This window comes from Phocoena phocoena, chromosome X (genome assembly GCF_963924675.1).
Source record: "Phocoena phocoena chromosome X, mPhoPho1.1, whole genome shotgun sequence".
Taxonomy (NCBI): Eukaryota; Metazoa; Chordata; class Mammalia; order Artiodactyla; family Phocoenidae; genus Phocoena; species Phocoena phocoena.
Window position 1 is genome coordinate 90,157,478 of NC_089240.1, and position 19,798 is coordinate 90,177,275.

At 39.2% G+C, this 19,798-nt stretch overlaps 1 protein-coding gene across 2 annotated transcripts in view; it reads left to right on the forward strand.

Moving 5' to 3' along the window:
* The window catches only part of RNF128 (ring finger protein 128), a 99,316-nt gene that overhangs the window by 67,803 nt on the left and 11,715 nt on the right, over window positions 1-19,798 (forward strand). For both annotated transcript variants that reach the window (XM_065900813.1, XM_065900812.1), the window contains exon 3: window positions 16,854-16,925. In XM_065900813.1, the coding sequence (XP_065756885.1) occupies window positions 16,854-16,925 (72 nt within the window). The remainder of the gene's footprint in view (window positions 1-16,853; window positions 16,926-19,798) is intronic.

Here is a 19,798-nt window from a genome sequence, read left to right on the forward strand (position 1 = left end):
TCACAGACTGGAGAACACCTGTACCACAGAAGTCCACCCACTGGAGTGAAGGTTCTGAGCCCCACATCAAGCTTCCCAACCTGGGGGTCTGGCAATGGGAGGAGGAATTCCTAGAGAATCAGACTTTGAATGCTAGTGGGATTTGACTGCAGGACATAGACAGGATTGGGGGAAACAGAGACTCCACTCTTCCAGGGCACACACAAAGTAGTGTGTGTATTGGGACCCAGGGGAAGGAGCAGTGACCCCATAGGAGACTGAACCAGACCTACCTGCTAGTGTTGGAGGGTCTCCTGCAGAGGTGGGCAGTGGCTGTGGCTCACCGTGGGGACAAGGACACTGGTGGCAGAAGCTCTGGGAAGTACTCCTTGGCGTGAGCCCTCCCAGAGTCCACCACTAGCCCCACCAAACAGCCCAGGTAGGCTCAAGTGTTGCAATGCCTCAGGCCAAACAACCAACAGGGAGGGAACCCAGCCCCACCCATCATCAGACAAGCGGATTAAAGTTTTACAGAGCTCTGCCCACCAAAGCAACAGTCAGCTCTACCCACCACCAGTCCCTCCCATCAGGAAACTTGCACAAGCCTCTTAGATATCCTCATCTACCAGAGGGCAGACAGCAGAAGGAAGAACTACAATCCTGCAGCCTGTGGAACAAAAACCACATTCACAGAAAGATAGACAAGATGAAAAGGCTGAGGGCTATCTACCAGATAAAGGAACAAGATAAAACCCCAGAAAAACAACTAATAGAAGTGGAGATAGGCAACCTTCCAGAAAAAGAATTCAGAATAACGATAGTGAAGATGATCCAGGACCTCAGAAAAAGAATGGAGGCAAAGATCGAGAAGATGCAAGAAATGTTTAACAAAGACCTAGAAGAATTAAAGAACAAACAAACAGATGAACAATACAATAACAAATGAAAACTACACTAGAAGGAATCAATAGCAGAATAACTGAGGCAGAAGAATGGATAAGTGACCTGGAAGGCAGAAGGGTGGAATTCACTGCCACAGAACAGAATAAAGAAAAAAAGAATTAAAAGAAATGAAGACAGCCTATGAGACCTCTGGGACAACATTAAACACAACAACATTTGCATTATAGGGGTGCCAGAAGGAGAAGAGAGAAAGGACCAGAGAAAATATTTGAAGAGATTATAGTTGAAAACGTCCCTAACATATGAAAGGAAATAGCCACCCAAGTCCAGGAAGCACAGTGAGTCCCATACAGGATAAACCCAAGGAGAAACACGCCAAGACACATAGTGATCAAATTGGCAAAAATTAAAGACAAATTATTGAAAGCAGCAAGGGAAAAATGACAAATAACATGCAAGGGAACTCCCATAAGGTTAACAGCTGATTTCTCAGCAGAAACTGTACAAGCCAGAACGGAGTGGCATGATATACTTAAAGTGATGAAAGGGAAGAACCTACAACGAAGATTACTCTACCCGGCAAGGATCTCATTCACATTCGATGGAGAAATCAAAAGCTTTACAGACAAGCAAAAGCTAAGAGAATTCAGCACCACCAAATCAGCTCTACAACAAATGCTAAAGGAACTTCTCTAAGTGGGAAACACAAGAGAAGAAAAGGACCTACAAAAACAAACCCAGGGGCTTCCCTGGTGGCGCACTGGTTGGGAGTCTTTCTGCTGATGCGGGGGACACGAGTTTGTGCCCTGGTCCGGGAAGATCCCACATGCCGCAGAGTTCCTGGGCCCGTGAGCCATGGCCACTGAGCCTGCACGTCCGAGGCCTGTGCTCCGCAGCATGAGAGGCCACAACAGTGAGAGGCCCGCATACCAAAAAAAAAAAAAAAAAAACCAAAACAATTAAGAAAATTGTCATAGGAACATACATATCGATAATTACCTTAAACAGAAATGGATTAAATGCTCCAACCAAAAGACATAGCCTTGCTGAATGGATACAAAAACAAGACCCATATATATGCTGTCTACAAGAGACCCACTTCAGACCTAGGGACACATACAGACTGAAAGTGAGGGGATGGAAAAAGATATTCCATGGAAATGGAAATCAGAAGAAAGCTGGAGTAGCAATACTCATATCAGATAAAATAGACTTCAAAATAAAGAATGTTACAAGAGACAAGGAAGCACACTGCATATTGATCAAGGGATCAATCCAAGAAGAAGATATATCAATTTTAAATATATATGCACCCAACATAGGAGCACCTCAATACATAAGGCAACTGCTAACAGCTCTAAAAGAGGAAATTGACAGTAACACAATAATAGTGGGGGACTTTAACACCTCACTTAGACCAATGGACAGATCATCCAAACAGAAAATTAATAAGGAAACAGAAGCTTTAAATGACACAATAGACCAGGTAGATTTAATTGATATTTATAGGACATTCCATCCAAAAACAGCAGATTACACTTTCTTCTCAAGTGTGCATGGAACATTGTCCAGGATAGATCACATCTTGGGTCACAAATCAAGCCTCTGTAAATTTTTTTTTTTTTTTTTTTTTTTTTTTTTGCGGTACGCGGGCCTCTCACTGTCGCGGCAGGTCACTGTCGCAGCCTCCCCCGCCACGGAGCACAGGCTCCAGACGCGCAGGCTCAGCGGCCATGGCTCACGGGCCCAGCCGCTCCGCGGCATGTGGGATCTTCCCAGACCGGGACACGAACCCGCGTCCCCTGCATTCACAGGCGGACTCTCAACCACTGCGCCACCAGGGAAGCCCTGTAAATTTAAGAGAATTGAAATCATATCAAGCATCTTTTCTGACCACAACACTATGAGATTAGAAATGAATTATAGGAAAACAAACGTAAAAAACACAAACACATGGAGGCAAAACAGTACATTACTAAATAACCAAGAGATCATTGAAGAAATCAAAGAGGAAGTCAAAACTACCTAGAGACAAATGACAATGAAAACACGATGATCCAAAACCTATGGGATGCAGCAAAAGCATTTCTAAGAGGGAAGTTTATAGCTACACAAGCCTACCTCAAGAAACAAGGAAAATCTCAAATAAACAATGTAACCTTACACCGAAAGGAACTAGAGAAAGAAGAACAAACAAAACCCAAAGTTAGCAGAAGGAAAGAAATCATAAAGATCAGAGCAGAAATAAATGGAATAGAAACTAAGAAAACTATAGCAAAGATCAATACTACTATGAGCTGGTTCTTTGAAAAGATAAACAAAATTGATAAACCATTAGCCAGACTCATCAAGAAAAAGAGAGGACAGAAATCAATAAAATTAGAAAGAAAAAGGAGAAGTTACAACAGACACCGCAGAAATACAAAGCATCCTGAGAGACTACTACCAGTAACTGTATGCCAATAAAATGGACAACCTGGAAGAAACGGACAAATTCTTAGAAAGGTATAACCTTCCAAGACTGAACCAGGAAGAAATACAAACTATGAACAAACCAATCACAAGTGATGAAATTGTGAAATTAAAAATCTTCCAACAAACAGAAGTCCAGGACCGGGCTTCCCTGGTGGCGCAGTGGTTGAGAGTCCGCCTGCTGATGCAGGGGACACGGGTTTGTGCCCCGGTCCGGGAAGATCCTACATACCACGGAGCGGCTGGGCCCGTGAGCCATGGCTGCTGAGCCTGCGCGTGTGGAGCCTGTGCTCCACAATGGAAGAGGCCACAACAGTGAAAGGCCCGTGTACCGCAAAAAAAAAAAAAAAAAAAAAAAATGTCCAGGACCAAATGGCTTCACAGGTGAATTCTATCAAACCTTTAGAGAAGAGCTAACACCCATCCTTCTCAAACTCTTCCGAAAAACTGCAGAGGAAGGAACACTCCCAAACTCATTCTATGAGGCCACTATCACTCTGATACCGAAACCAGACAAAGATACTACAAAAAAAGAAAATTACAGACCAACGTCACTGGTTAATATAGATAGAAAAATCCTCAACAAAATACTAGCAAATAGAGTCCAACAACACATTAAAAGGCTCATACACCATGATCAAGTGGGATTTATCCCAGGGATGCAAGGACTCTTCAATATACGCAAGTCAACCAAAGTGATACACCATATTAACAAATGGAAGAAGAAAAACCATATGATCATCTCAATAGATGCAGAAAAAGCTTTTGACAAAATTCAACACCCATTTATGATAAAAACTCTCCAGAAAGTGGGCATACAGGGAACCTACCTCAACATAATAAAGGCCATACACAACAAACCCACAGCAAACATCATTCTCAATGGTGAAAAACTGAAAGCGTTTCCTCTAAGATCAGGAAAAAAACAAGGATGTCCACTCTCACCACTATTATTCAGCATAGTTTTGGAAGTCCTAGCCACGGCAATCAGAGAAGAAAAGGAAATAAAAGGAATACAAATTGGGAAAGAAGAAGCAAAACTGTCAGTGTGTGCAGATGACATGATACTATACATAGAGAATCCTAAAGGTGCCACCAGAAAACTACTAGGGCTAATCAGTGAATTTGGTAAAGTTGCAGGATAGAAAATTAGTGCACAGAAATCTCTTGCATCCTATACACTAATGATGAAAAATCTGAAAGAGAAGTTAAGGAAACAATCCCTTTTACCATTGCAACAAAAAGAATAAAATACCTAGGAATAAACCTACCTAGGGAGACAAAAGACCTGTATTCAGTAAGCTATAAGATACTTACGAAAGAAATTAAAGATGATACCAACAGATGGAGAGATATACCATGTTCTTGGATTGGAAGAATCAATATTGTGAAAATGATTATACTATCCAGCGCAATCTACAGATTCAATGCAATCCCTATCAAATTACCAATGGCATTTTTTATGGAACTAGAACAAAAAATCTTAAAATTTGTATGGAGACACAAAACACCCCGAATAGCCAAAGCAGTCTTGAGGGAGAAAAACCGAGCTGGAGGAATCAGACTCCCTGACTTCACGCTATACTACCAAGCTACAGTAATCAAGACAATATGGTAGTGGCACAAAAAGAGACACATAGATCAATGGAACAAGATTGAAAGCCCAGAGGTAAACCCACCCACCTATAGTCAACTAATCTATGACGAAGGAGGCAAGGATATACAATGGAGAAAAGACAGCCTCTTCAATAAGTGGTGCTGGGAAAACTGGACAGCTACATGTTAAAGAATGAAATTAGAACACTCCCTAACACCATACACAAAAATAGACTCAAATGCATTAGAGACCTAAATGTAAGACCAGACACTATAAAACTCTTAGAGGGAAACATAGGAAGAACACTGTTTGACATAAATCACAGCAAGATCTTTTTTGATCCACCTCCTAGAGTAATGGAAATAAAAACAAAAATAAACAAATGGGACCTAATGAAACTTCAAAGCTTTTGCACAGCAAAGGAAACCATAAACAAGATGAAAAGACAACCCTCAGAATGGGAGAAAATATTTGCAAATGAATCAATGGACAAAGGATTAATCTCCAAAATATATAAACAGTTCATGCAGCTCAATATTAAAAAAACAAACAATCCAATCCAAAAATGGGCAGAAGACCTGAATAGACATTTCTCCAAAGAAGACATACAGATGGCCAAGAAGCACATGAAAAGCTGCTCAACATCACTAATTATTAGAGAAATGCAAATCAAAACTACAATGAGGTATCACCTCACACCAGTTAGAATGGCCATCATCAGAAAATCTACAAACAACAAATGCTGGAGAGGGTGTGGAGAAAAGGGAACCCTCTTGCACTGTTGGTGGGAATGTAAATTGATACAGCCACTATGGAGAACAGTATGGAGGTTCCTCAAAGAACTAAAAATAGAATTACCAAATGATCCAGCAATCTCACTGCTGGGCATATACCCAGAGAAAACCATAATTCAAAAAGACACATGCACCCCAATGTTCATTGCTGCACTATTTACAATAGCCAGCTCATGGAAGCAACCTAAATGCCCATTGACAGATGAATGGATAAAGAAGATGTGGTACATATATACAATGGAATATTACTCAGCCATAAAAAGGAACGAAATTGGGTCATTTGTAGAGATGTGGATGGATCTAGAGACTGTCATACAGGGTGAAGTACGTCAGAAAGAGAAAAACAAGTATCGTATATTAACACGTATATGTGGAACCTAGAAAAAGGGTACAGATGAACCGTTTTGCAGGGCAGAAATTGAGACACAGATGTAGAGAACAAACGTATGGACACCAAGAGGGGAAAGTGGCGGCAGGGTGGTGGTGGTGGTGTGATGAATTGGGCGATTGGGATTGACATGTATACATTGATGTGTATAAAATTGATGACTAATAAGAACCTGCTGTATAAAAAAATAAAATTAAATTTAAAAACTTCTCACCTTTTAGAGAAGGCTTTTGAGAGGGCATTTTCCACTCCTTAATGGGTTGTATCTGTTTATCCTTTGGTGACTAAAGGATTAAATATATGACTGATAATCGCTTTTGCTTGCATATACTTGAGAGTACTGAAATGTCATTTACATATTATTTAATTTTCCTGACTTCTTATTTTTAAAACATAAAGCTTGGGCTTCCCTGGTGGCGCAGTGGTTGAGAGTCCGCCTGCTGAGGCAGGGGACATGGGTTCGTGCCCTGGTCCGGGAAGATCCCACATGCCGCAGAGCGGCTGGGCCCGTGAGCCATGGCCGCTGAGCCTGCGCTTCCGGAGCCTGTGCTCCACAAAGGGAGAGGCCACAACAGTGAGAGGCCCGCGTACCGCAAAAAAAAAAACATAAAGCTTGATGCGTATGATGGTTATAACTATCACTAAATATTTAACTGCATTGTACCCATTTTGCTGGTAAAAATAATACTGAAACTGAGTAATGAAAATTTACCTTTGTTAAAATTCATTAGAATGTTCAGGAGTGTCTTCCCTCTGAACCATTATGACACATAGTAGATAATGTCAGGCAAACTGATAAATGTATAACCATAAATTTTGATGACCATAATGCCCAATTATAATGGACAGCATATAGTGGTCGTATGCCTGACATTCCGTAGTATGATGTGTCAGAACACACATCATCCCTGTTTTTGTGGATAGAAAGCTTTTAAACAAGATGAAAAATATCAATGGGTTGTAAATGAAAATAACATATTAGGCATTATATGGTGGATTCATGTCTTCACTGTGAACAACCCTAACCTAAGACAATGAAGATTATGGAAAACCTTCTGGCATGCTCAAACTAAACTGAGTTTGGGAGTCACCATTATCCACTTGACTCTGGCATGAGACACCCAGCATTTTTGGGATATAGTGCGTGTACCTTAACCTTACTCAAGCAGTCAATACTAAGTGGAAACAAGGCATGTGTTGGATTAAACATTGGCCAGTGAAACAAAACAGGGCTGTAGGTGAAAGAGAAGGTGGCCTTCATATAATGGAACAAGCTGAATTTACTTTTAATGAAAACTGTCTTTCAGAAGAAAAGAAGTTACTCTCTGAAATAGATTGGTAGGAATCATCTTCCAAGAGCAGAGAAAAGAATGGGAATCCACTTGGAAAGCTGATGAAAACTTAGTAATATGGTCACACAGACCCAATACATAATGCTAGAGGATGTTAGCACTCAACACTTGGAAAGAGCGTATACTCTGACACAACAGGGTCTGTTAACTATTTTACTCCAAATGGGGACCCAAGTAGTCATGGGGTAATGACCTTCCATTTTTAGTTATGGAAGTTCAGGAAGAGCATCTTTTTTTTAAAAAATAAATTTATTTATTTATTTATTTATATTTTTGGCTGTGTTGGGTCTTCGTTTCTGTGCGAGGGCTTTCCCTAGTTGTGGCAAGCGGGGACTACTCTTCATCGCGGTGTGCGGGCCTTTCACTGTCGCGGCCTCTCTTGTTGTGGGGCACAGGCTCCAGACGCGCAGGCTCAGTAGTTGTGGCTCACGGGCCCAGTCGCTCCACGGCATGTGGGATCCTCCCAGACCAGGGCTCGAACCCGTGTCCCCTGCATTGGCAGGCAGACTGTCAACCACTGCGCCACCAGGGAAGCCCCAGGAAGAGCATCTTTGAGACACATGCAGAGCCACAAACTTTCTGGGTGAAATTGTAACTTACATTGCTGATCGCTGACTCACCTCTCCCAAAGGATGGACCAAAATAAGATGAGTTATAGGAATAGGAATAATACTGAACGATACCCATGTATTCCCCATGGGAGGGAGACAGCCTTTCTGCACAACAGTCAATGGGAAAACTGTATAATAGTGTGAGTTGAGACAAATGATTGACTTTGTCCTCAGCTAACATGGAACCTAGAAATGACAGAATCATCACCACTGGTGGTAACACTTGTCCATAATAATATCTGGTATGTGGGCAAAGAACAGTTTCTTCTAGGAAGATTTAAGATTTATCACAACACTTCTGTGATACTTCCTGACTTCTTTTGTAACCAGATGAAACTATCATAACCATACTGTGATATGGTGTAATACTGGTATTGTTGGTAAGGTTCAACTGCCTTATATAAATACATCTTATGATAATGAAATGTATTGGGAAGCTGAACTAAAACCTCCCCAGGATGTGATACCAATGGAGAGTGACTGGCCTGAGGAAGAATTAGATATAGTTCATTACTTTAAATAGCTCTGTACAAGTTTATCCCAAAGTTCAAGTGGCCATAGGTCAAGGGAGTAAAGAGATAATTAAATTGGTACATCAATATAAAGATGTTTTAAATGGTCTTATAGATTGGAAGAATTATTTCTTTGAGCCTATTTTCATCCTTCATTGCCTTCTGCAAGTATTAGATATGGTTATGTTGTTCTTGCTTACCTTATATATAAATGCTGTACTAATTGTAAAAGCCCAAAATGACTGTTTTGTTGTTAAAAAGACCATGATTGAGAGAGAGAGTAGATTGTAAGGAAAGAGACAACATAGTAGGTCTAGCTGCTTACTCCTTGAAAGTCTCCAAGGAAACCATGCTTGGCCCTTGGCCAACCCTGGGAATGTGGTCGTCAAATGGTTTTATTTTGTTTGTTTTGTTTTGTTTGCTTTTCTGTTTTCTTCCAGTTTTATTGAGATATAATTGACTTATAGCACTGTATAAGTTTAAGGTGTACAACACAATGATTTGACTTACATACATCCTGAAATGATTAACACAGTAGGTTTAGGGAACATCCATCGTCTCGTGTAGATACACATTAAAGAAATAGAAAAAAATATTTTTTCCCTTGTGATGAGAACTCCTAGGAGTTACTCTCTTAATAACTTTCATTTATAATATATAGCAGTGTTAATTATACTTGTCATGTTGAACATTATATCCCTAGTACTTACTTATCTTATAATTGCAAGTTTGTAGCTTTTGACTACCTTCATCTAATTCCCCCTTCCCCCACCATCCGCCTCTGGTAGTCACAAATCTGATCTCTTTTTCTGTAAGTTTGTTTGGTTGGTTTTTGCCTGCGCCACGTGGCATGTGGGATTTTAGTTCCACGACCAGGGATCGAACCTGCGCCCCCTGCAGTGGAAGCGCGGCGTCTTAACCATTGGACGGCCAGGGAAGTCCCAAGTTTGTTTGTTTTCGAAATATAATTGACCTACCACGCTATGTTAGTTCCTGGTATGTAACACAGTGATTCAATATTTCTATGCATTTGAAAATGATCACCATGATTGTCTAGTTGTCATTTGTTACCATAAAAAGATATTACATAATTATTGACCGTATTCCACACACTGCATTTCATACCGGTGACTCATTTATTTTGTAACTGAAATTTGTGCCTCTTTATCTCGCTGTGTACAATGGAATATTACTCAGCCATAAAAAAATGAAATCTTAACCATTTGCGACATGAATGGATCTAGAAGATATTATGCTAAGTGAAATAAGTCAGACAGAGAAAGACAAATACTGTATGATTTCACTTATATGTGGACTCTAAAGAACAAAACAAATGAACAAACATGACCAAATAGAAACAGAGAACAAACAGGTGGTTGCCAGAGGTGGGGGGCAGTGGGGGGAGGAGAGAAATAGGTGAGGGAGATTAAAAGGTACAGACTTCCAGTTACAAAATAAATGAGTCAAAGTGTTCTTTATGTTAGTGATTGATGATTTTGTTATACACATCTGGAGCAACAATCAGGATAAATAATATGCACCTGGTTTTGTTGTTTGGGTCCTGAGTTTGGAGCAGCATGGCCAACTGCTAGCAGAATTATCTAGTGACCAGTCCCCCATCTGAGCCTCAGATCCTGAGACTCAAATTGGCTTCCTGGGCAGAGATATGTAACACATGTCCTTATACTTTGCTGCCAAAGAGATAGCACTCCTGTGTGGTCTCAGATGAGGAAGAACTTAGCTACATTAATATCTTAAAATTTGTCCTTGAACTTAAAGCATGACTAAAAACTATCTGAAACATTTCTGGTTACATTAAATTTTCTCTACTGTCCTAGTATATGAAATTAACTGGAAGACTTACCAGGTGTCTGCATGCTGTACCACTATCAATATATACATATTTGTAGTTGGTGCATTTGTATGTATCTGTTCCTGCCTGAATTTGAGATTTAGAGCCCTTTACAAAACCACTGCTTTGGCTCTTGTATAAGAAGAGCAGATTAAACAAATTCTCGTCTGAGTAGGACCTGGTTTTATAGTCTTTCTCTGACTTTCTCACTGGACAAAAGGAAGCTCTTAAAATGGGTCTGTCGGGATTTTTTAAAATATTCACTTACTCTAATAAAGGTTTTGATTGTCTTTCTTTGAAAAATGCTATAATCTGAGTCATAACCTATCTCTTAGGGTAAATTCCCCCTTTTCTGACTGCTCTTCCTTACAGTGCATTTCCTCACACTGTTCACAGGGATCACCTTTGTGTAGGTGGTCTGTACTCCTATTTCTGTAGTTCCATAGACTTATGGGAAGCTGTTCTATAATCTGCACCTCCTCTTTCCTTTAGGAATACTCTCATTCAGATATTATACAGAGGTTGTTTTGGGCTTTATCATTTTTAATTGAAGTATAATTGACATACAGTATTATATTAGTTTCAGGTGTACAATACAGTGATTCCATGCCTAGGTTTTTGCTGGGGAAAAAAGCGGATTTCTCTCAGTTCTCATATATCTAAACAGCCACATCACTCAAACTTTGATTTTGTTCACAGGAATGTATCTGAAGAAAAGAATCCTCTTATTATAATCCTTGATTTTAAGTATTCTGTTTTATAAATTCCGAGCCAAATTTTTATGAAAATTTTTATTTTAAAAAAGTGGTGAGGGACTTTCCTGGTGGCACAGTGGTTAAGAATCTGCCTGCCAATGCCAGGGACCTGGGTTCAAGCCCTGGGCCAGGAAGATCCCACATGTCACGGAGCACCTAAGCCCGCGCGCCATAACTACTGAATCCCGCGTGCCTAGAGCCCGTCCTCCACAACAAGAGAAGCCACCACAATGAGAAGCCCGCACACCACAACAAAGAGTAGCCCCCACTCAGTGCAACTAGAGAAAGCCTGTGCACAGCAACGAAGACCCAACGGAGCCAAAAATAAATTTTTTTAAAAAGTGGTGACTTAAGAACAGGGAAATATAGTTTGCTTATATCTACCCTCTTTTCTTGCTTTTACATACCCCAATCCGCTCCCTCCCCCCACCATCAAGTAATTAGGTTTGACTACGTGCCTAGTGTTATTCATGTGGGTTTCAGTTAAACTAAAAGCTGAATGCCGTGGGACCAAAACCCAGGTGACAAATAACCAGACTAAAACATTTATTTTACTTAGTTTGATATAAATTCACAGATGAACTAGGTAAAATATCTTTGAGTTCACTGTAATTTAAAAATTGAACATTGTAATATAGGGTAAGAATTGACCTGACTCTTCATTTTCAGTCCACTTAAAGTGTCACTCAGAAACAAAACAACTATATAGCTGAAATTCTTCAGTGACTAGAACCATCCCAGCTTTTGAATAGACTAATGGCATTAAGCTTCTGTTGAGAAAATTGGCGAAAAACCAAGATGCTTTGAATCAATCTTCTACTCTGCCAAATATTCTTAGACCAGGTATCTCTTAGGATTGGGGAGAGGTGGGTAGAGTCTGTTGATATAAAATACCTGTTTAAAAGAGCTCCCCAGGGCTTCCCTGGTGGCGCAGTGGTTAGGAATCCACCTGCCAATACAGGAGACACGGGTTCGAGCCCTGGTCCGGGAAGATCCCACGTGATGCGGAGCAAATAAGCCCGTGTGCCACAACTACTCAGCCTGAGTTCTAGAGCCTGCGAGCCACAGCTACTGAGCCCGCGTGCTACAACAAAGAGTAGCCCCCACTCGCTGCAACTAGAGAAAGCCCACGCACAGCAACGAAGACCCAACACAGCCAAAAATAAGTTTATTAAAAAAAAAAAATATATATATATATATAAGAGATCCCCAAATCACAGTAAGTAGCCAGTTGAGGAAGGATTTGAAGATTGGATAATAGCTAACTTTGAGGGTTTTTTTTCTTATTTCTTTCATTTATCTTCTTCACAAGGAATGTGAAGCCCTTTAAAGGCTTCTTTGCTGTTACACAGTGGAGGAAGTGTGCTATAGTGGAGAGATCATGGGCTTTAAAGCTACATAGAACCTGGGCTTGAATTGAATAGCAGCTCTGCAACTAACCAGCTGCCTGGACTTTAGTCAAGCTTCAGAACCTTTTCTTGTCCATAAAGTTCGGATATTAAAATACCTATTCCATAAGGTTGTTAATGTTTAAACAAGATGACACATGTAAAAAGCTTAAGGTTAAACCTGACGCATGGCAGGGGCCCAATACGTGTTCTCTAAACCTTTATTTTCCCAGATTTGATAGAATAGAAGCTTTTAATGAGTCAAACTTAGATGAGAAAATCGTGAAAATCTGTGTTTCTAAACTCAGAAGCTATTCTTTGAGCAACTACTAGGCATTATGGGAATTTTTTTTAAATGATTAAGGACCAGTCTTCCACCTACTCACAATCTACTAGGAGAAAAAGACACGTGAATAATACAACTACAGAATATAAGAGGTAGAAACAATGTGCTATTGGAATTTATAGGGTAGGGGAGAATTCTGATATGGTGGAGAGGTACTGAAAAGGTGTCCAAAGTAATTTGTGTAACAAAGTAGATATACTCTTGAAGTTCTGTTTTTTAAGGAATCAAATATAAATTAAAGTTTGCATTGGGGCATATTCTCTTTAAATGTTAAAGCCAGAAGTTTGACTTAAACAAAATTACCCAAACATATATTTAATATAAACTACTTGGTCTTAATTTTGTTCTCATATGTCAGTTTTTAGAGGAATGGATGCATCTTGGGAACTCCTGCTATCAGTGTGACAGTGAAATAGTTTGAGTACTGATGGCAGTTTTAAAAGTGACCTTTATTCAGGTTCTAAAAATACAGTTTGTGCTTCTTAACAAAACCACATGTCGCTCCTCCGTATTGAAAGAAATGTCTTTTCTTTATAAAAGCTTGGTAAGAGTTATTGGAAATATTCAAATTGCCCTTTAAAGGATTTTTAAAAATTCTACGGCTGCTTCATAATCAAGTCCCTTGCTTAGGATCTTCTGGTTTTTTTTTTTTTTTTTTTTGGATCTTCTGGTCTTAAGTTCCACTTTTCTCATTCACACAGACTTGGACATTACATTTAAAGTTTGTGTTCAATCCCCTCTCTCAGATTAATTTGCATTAGTCTTGGATATAATCAAAGTTGTATAGTTAGCATTCATCCCTGATGAATTGATGAACACTAGCACTGGAGACTCATGCATTTATATTTCGTTGAATATTTTGGAATGAGAAATCAGACTATATAGATATAATCAGGTAAATACACTAGAGATGTATTACTTCCTTGTGAGTGCATTTCCCCAGTTGTGTCATAGAGCTTGTTACTTAAACCTAAATCAGAAGTGCTCTAAAGACAGGTTGCAAAATGATTGTCAAAGACTTCTTATCAACTACATTTTTTCCTTGCCCAGTTTTCTCTTGTTGGCTCTATTTTTGTATCATTTGCATTTTTTTCATCTTCGTGTTGAAATAGCTCATGCTTTATAGGAAAAGAAAGTAGTGATGTTTGGAAATCTAGGCCAGGGCCAGAATCCTGTGGGCCTACTGGCTGTTCACTGTAAGGACTGGCCACAATTTGACAGACCGTAGAATCCAGGAGTTGGAAAAACTTGAGAAAGTTTTGGATGGTTGTATCGTAATGGAATCTTGGAATACGAAGAGCAGACTTCCAGTACCAGCCCTATCATTCAGAGGCTGCATGCCCTTTTGGACAAGTTATTTTACTCTTCCAAGCCTCCACTTGCTCAACGTTAAAATGGAAATATCCTCTCCTTTAGGGGATTGTTGTGAGGATTAAATGAGGTAATATATATCAAAAATAATTATAAAATAACTATATAAATGTAAGGAAGTAGTACTAGCTTCCTGCTCCAAGCCACAGTAAACAAAAGATGGCTACCTTGAAGTCAGAGTTAAGTGTTCCCAAACTCTGGGCTTCAGTGGGACTGACACTAACCAACTCTGAGATTTTGAGCACAGCATTCTTTCTCTTTGGGCATCAGTTTCCTTATCTGTCAGATAAGATCTCAGGCTAGGTGAACTCTAAGAGTTTTCCAGCTCTAAAGATCCTAAGTGTATCTCCTTTCACTGTCACCCTATTATTTACTTGTGATGCAAGTGACAGAAGGGAAAATATTTAAGCTCAAAATGAAGTACCATGCTTCCCTGGTGGCGCAGTGGTTAAGAATCTGCCTGCCAATGCATGGACACGGGTTCAAGCCCTGGTCTGGGAAGATCCCACATGCCGTGGGGCAACTAAGCCCATGCGCCACAACTACTGAGCCTGCGCTCTAGAACCCGCGAGCCACAAGTACTGAGCCCACGTGCCTAGAGCCCATGCTCCGCAACAAGAGAAGCCACCTCAATGAGAAGCCCGTGCACCACAACGAAGAGTAGCCCCCGCTTGCCACAACTAGAGAAAGCCCGCGCGCAGCAATGAAGACCCAACATAGCCAAGAAATAAAATAAATAAAATAAATAAGTTTATTTAAAAAATTAAGTACCATCATAAAATTCCCCTTGTGAGTGAAATCCATGATTAAGTCTCAAAGAGAGAGTGAAAGGGCTTCGATTAATGCCTCTTTCCTTCTGAGAGCTAGGCCTTCCTATTAACGGTTTCTGTGAGCTATATTTGCCAGTCAGGTAACAATCTGAGAAGTTTCTGCTGCTACTATGCCAGCAAAGAAATATTTTGGCAGTAACGTCCTTGGCATCAAGCCAAATACGTTTCACAAAATGATATCTTATAGGAGGCAGGTTTGGGCATTAAGGAATTTCCTCACATATCTACACCCATGGATTATTCCCTTCCAAAATATATTTGCTACAGATATGTATAAATCTGTAATGCTAACTGATGAGTAAATAGTACTTTATATTTTCATTTAATAAACATTTTATTGAGTGTCTGCTATCAGCCAGACATTATGCTGGATACTTAACGTTATCTCTAATTTTCATGTAACCTCAATGTCACCTAGGGGTCTCCCTGCTGGGGATGGAGGTACATACAGGGGGATGAGGAAGTTGTTGACATCCTCACAAGACCTCTGGTTCTGAGCAGCTACTTTCTGCTGAATTTCTATAAGTTTGTTCATTTTACAGTACAAAATAGGAAGATCGCTTATCATCTTGCCATGCTGCACATGCTATCTCTCTATTCCATACAGCATTCACCCAGGTGTGAAACCTAGCCTCTTCTTCAATTTACACATATAATATCTTCACTTGAGGCATTCGTGTATGTGGTAGATTTTACTGAAATAGAAGGAAGGTTAATTGTGGCATCACAAATAATTTCAAATTAACACCAAATATCTCATACCACCTGGGAGATTTTTCCTCTGGCCAGTTCATCCCACACAGAGGGATAGTCTCTCATTGATTCCTCTCTTTCTCACTTTTCCCTCACCTTTAAAATTTCCCCCTATACCTTAACCTCACTTCTGATTCAAATATATATATTTGAATATATATATATACACACACATATATATATACACATATATATATACACACACACACACACACACACACGTGTGTGTGTCTATGGATAGATAGATATAGATATGTATGTAATATTTTAGTCTTTGGTCCCTAAATGAGCCATGGACTTGCCTTTGCATATCCAGACTCATCTAGGTATATGTTCAGTGAAACAAAAAAAAAGGCTTACCACTCTCAGAATCCACCCTCCTTACAAGGCAGTAGTGGTTATAAACAGCAATTTTTTTCCCTAATACCAAATAACACTGTAAGGATTGGTATTATCCTCATTTTATAGATGAGTAAACAAGCTCAAATATTTAATGACTTGTCCAGGATTATTCATTTAGTAAGTGACAAAGTCAGATTTTGAAGCTAGGTCCATTTGCATCCAATGCACTTTCCACCAAACAAGACACGATGCAAAAAAGAAATTGGAAAAGATGTAACTTAAGGTCCTCTGGGCTTTTGAAAATAGGAAAATTGCTTTGAAAATTCATAGCGTCCGAATCCATTTGGAATAGGGACGCATAGCTTTACCGTTGTGGCCCCAAAGCTGCTGTTTAAGAAGGTAGGGAAACATAAGGTTTCAGTAATTTTAAAAAATCCTGCTTGGTATCAGATAAATGGGCATTTATTATGGCTAATTACATTTTATCTTTTAAAATTTACTTAGACATTGACTTTTACCTCATAAATATTTATTAATCCTCTCTACCTTTTTATCATATTTCTTTTAAAAATACTTTTTCTAATACCTGCTATTTTTTTTTATTACAGAGACAATTAAAGGCAGATGCCAAAAAAGCTATTGGAAGGCTTCAACTCCGCACACTGAAACAAGGAGACAAGGTGCGTTTATGACTTGTAAATGCTATTTGTTTTAAAGCAGTGCTACCAAGCCATTGTTAAAAGCTAAATGTTCTTCCAAAGTGTGATTTTCATTGGAATTTATAAATCTTATTGATTTTTTAATTTATTTGATGCTGGAGGTAGGCTGAATAATGGCCCCCAAAGACATCTAGGTCCTAATCCCTAGAACCTGTAAATGTTACCTTATATGGCAAAAAGTACTTTGCAGATGTGATTAAGTTAAGGATCTTGAGATGGGGAGATTATCCTGGATTATCCAGGTGGATCCTAAGTATAATCACAGTGTCTTTATAAGAGGGAGGAAAGGGGAGATTTGACTACAGTGCAGTAGGAGATGTGACAATGGAAGCAAGAGGTTGCAGTGATGCAAGAAAGGGGCCATGAGCAATAACGGTAAGCGTATAAGTTTGTGTCATTTTAAGCCACTAAGTTATTGTAATTTGTTACAGCAACAGGAAATTACTACAGTGCTCAGTACAACTCTACTTGAACATCCATTTTCAGATTTAGCACAATTGAAAACTACCATTGATGTATAAAACACGTATCAAAAAATAGCTATGGAAGTTTGTACTACAATAAAAATATAGCTACAGAACTTATTGAAATAAAAAATACCATTTATAATAGCACCAAAACCATTATATACTTAGGTATAAATCTTACAAAATATGTACAAGATCTATATGCTGAAAAGGGCAAAACATAATGAAAGAAAGAAATCAAAGAAGACCTAAAGAAATGGAAGGATATACCGTGTTCATGGGTTAGAAGACTCTGTCGTCAAGATGTCACTTCCTCCCCAAACTGATCTATAGATTCAATGCAGTTTCAATCAAAATCCTAGTTGCATCTTTTGTAGGAATTGACAAGTTGACTCTAAGTTTATTTGGAAAAGCAAAAGAACTGGAATAACCAAAACAATTTTGATAAAAAACAAATTTGGATGACTCACGTTTTCTGAGTTGCAGAATTATTTTAAAGCTACAGTAGTCAAGAAAGCATGGTATTAGGGAAAGGATGGACCTTTAGATCTTTGAAACAGAAGAGACAGTCCAGAAATAGACCCACACATAAATGGTCGATTGATTTTCGACAAAGGTGCAAAAGCAATTCAAAGAAGAAACGGCAGCCAATTGTTGGCTCTCCATACACAATGACTGAATATCCATAGACAAAAAAAAATGAACCTCAATCCATACTTTATACCCTCTGCAAAAATTAACTTGAAATGGATCACAGACTTAAATATAAAACCTAGAACTATGAAATTTTAGAAGAAAACTTTGGAGAAAAATATCTTTGTAGCTTGGGTTAGGCAAAGATTACTTAGATATGATACCAAAAACAAGTCCATTAAAGAAAAAAGAGAAATTTGTTAAAATTAAGAGCTTTGCTCTTTGAAAGACTCTGTTAAGAGACTGAAAAGACGAGCCACAGACTGGGAGAAAATATTTGCAAATCACATATCTGATAAAGGACTGTATTCAGAATATATAAAGAACTCTCAAAACTCAAGAAGAGAACAGACAGAAGGCAGATGCTATAAAAGCTATTAAGGCATCCCTGGTGGCACAGTCGTTGAGAGCATGCCTGCCGAGGCAGGGGACACGGGTTCGTGACCCGGTCTGGGAAGATCCCACATGCCGCGGAGCGGCTGGGCCCGTGAGCCATGGCCGCTGAGCCTGCGCGTCCGGAGCCTGTGCTCCGCAACGGGAGAGGCCACAAGAGTGAGAGGCCCGCCTACCGAAAAAAAAAAAAAAAAAGCTATTAGCTATTAGTGGAAAAATGGTCAAAGCAGACATTTTACCAAAGAAGTATGTGGCTGGCAAAAAAGCACATAAAATGATGCTAAACATCATTAGTCATTAGGGAAATACACATTAAAACCACAATGCGATACCCACAGCACATTTATTAGAATGGCTAAGACCAAGAGCTGACCAGATGTGGGACAACTGGAACTCTCATGCATTTTCTGGTGAGAATGCAATGTACAGCCAGTTTTGAAAACAGTTTGGCAGTTCTGTGTGTGTGTGTGTATGTATAAATTAATTAATTATTGGAGTATAGTTGCTTTACAATGTTGTATTAGTTTCTGCTGTACAGCAGAGTGAATGGCAGTTCTTTATGAAGTCAAATATACACTCTCGAAAGAACCCAGCAATCTCACTGCTAGATGTTTACTCATTCACATAAAAACTTGTTCACAATTGTTCATGGCAGCTTTACTGATAATTACCAGAAACTGGAAAGAACCCAAATGTCCTTCAAGTGTTGAATGGATAAAAAAAACTGTGGTACATCTATAGCATGGGATACTATTTAGCAATAAAAAGGGGGGAATCCTACTGATACATACAACAACATGGATGAATCACAAATGCATTACGTTAAGTGAAAGAAGGCAGACTCAAAGGCTATATAAGGCACAATCCCACGTATAAGATATTCTGGAAAAGCCAAAACTACAGGCACTGAAAAACAGATAAGTGGGTGGCAGAAGATAGTGATAAAAGGAGGGGTTAATTACAGAGGGGTTAATTACTAAGTGGTATAGAGGAAATTGTTGGGGTACCAGGACTATCCTGTATCTTGACTATGGTGGTGATTAAGTGACTGCATGTTTCTCCAAACTTGAAAAACTGTATACTCAACATTTAGAGTGAATTTTATTGCATGTAACTTATACCTTAATTTATTTTAATGGAAAAACACAGCCACAGAACTTGTGGCATTGTGTAAATTCTAAAACCAGGAAGAGGTTTAAATCAGTGCTACATGTTTCTCTTTGTACTGTTCTTCTTTGGTTGACTTTATTCTTTTACTTTATTTATTTATTTGTTTGTTTG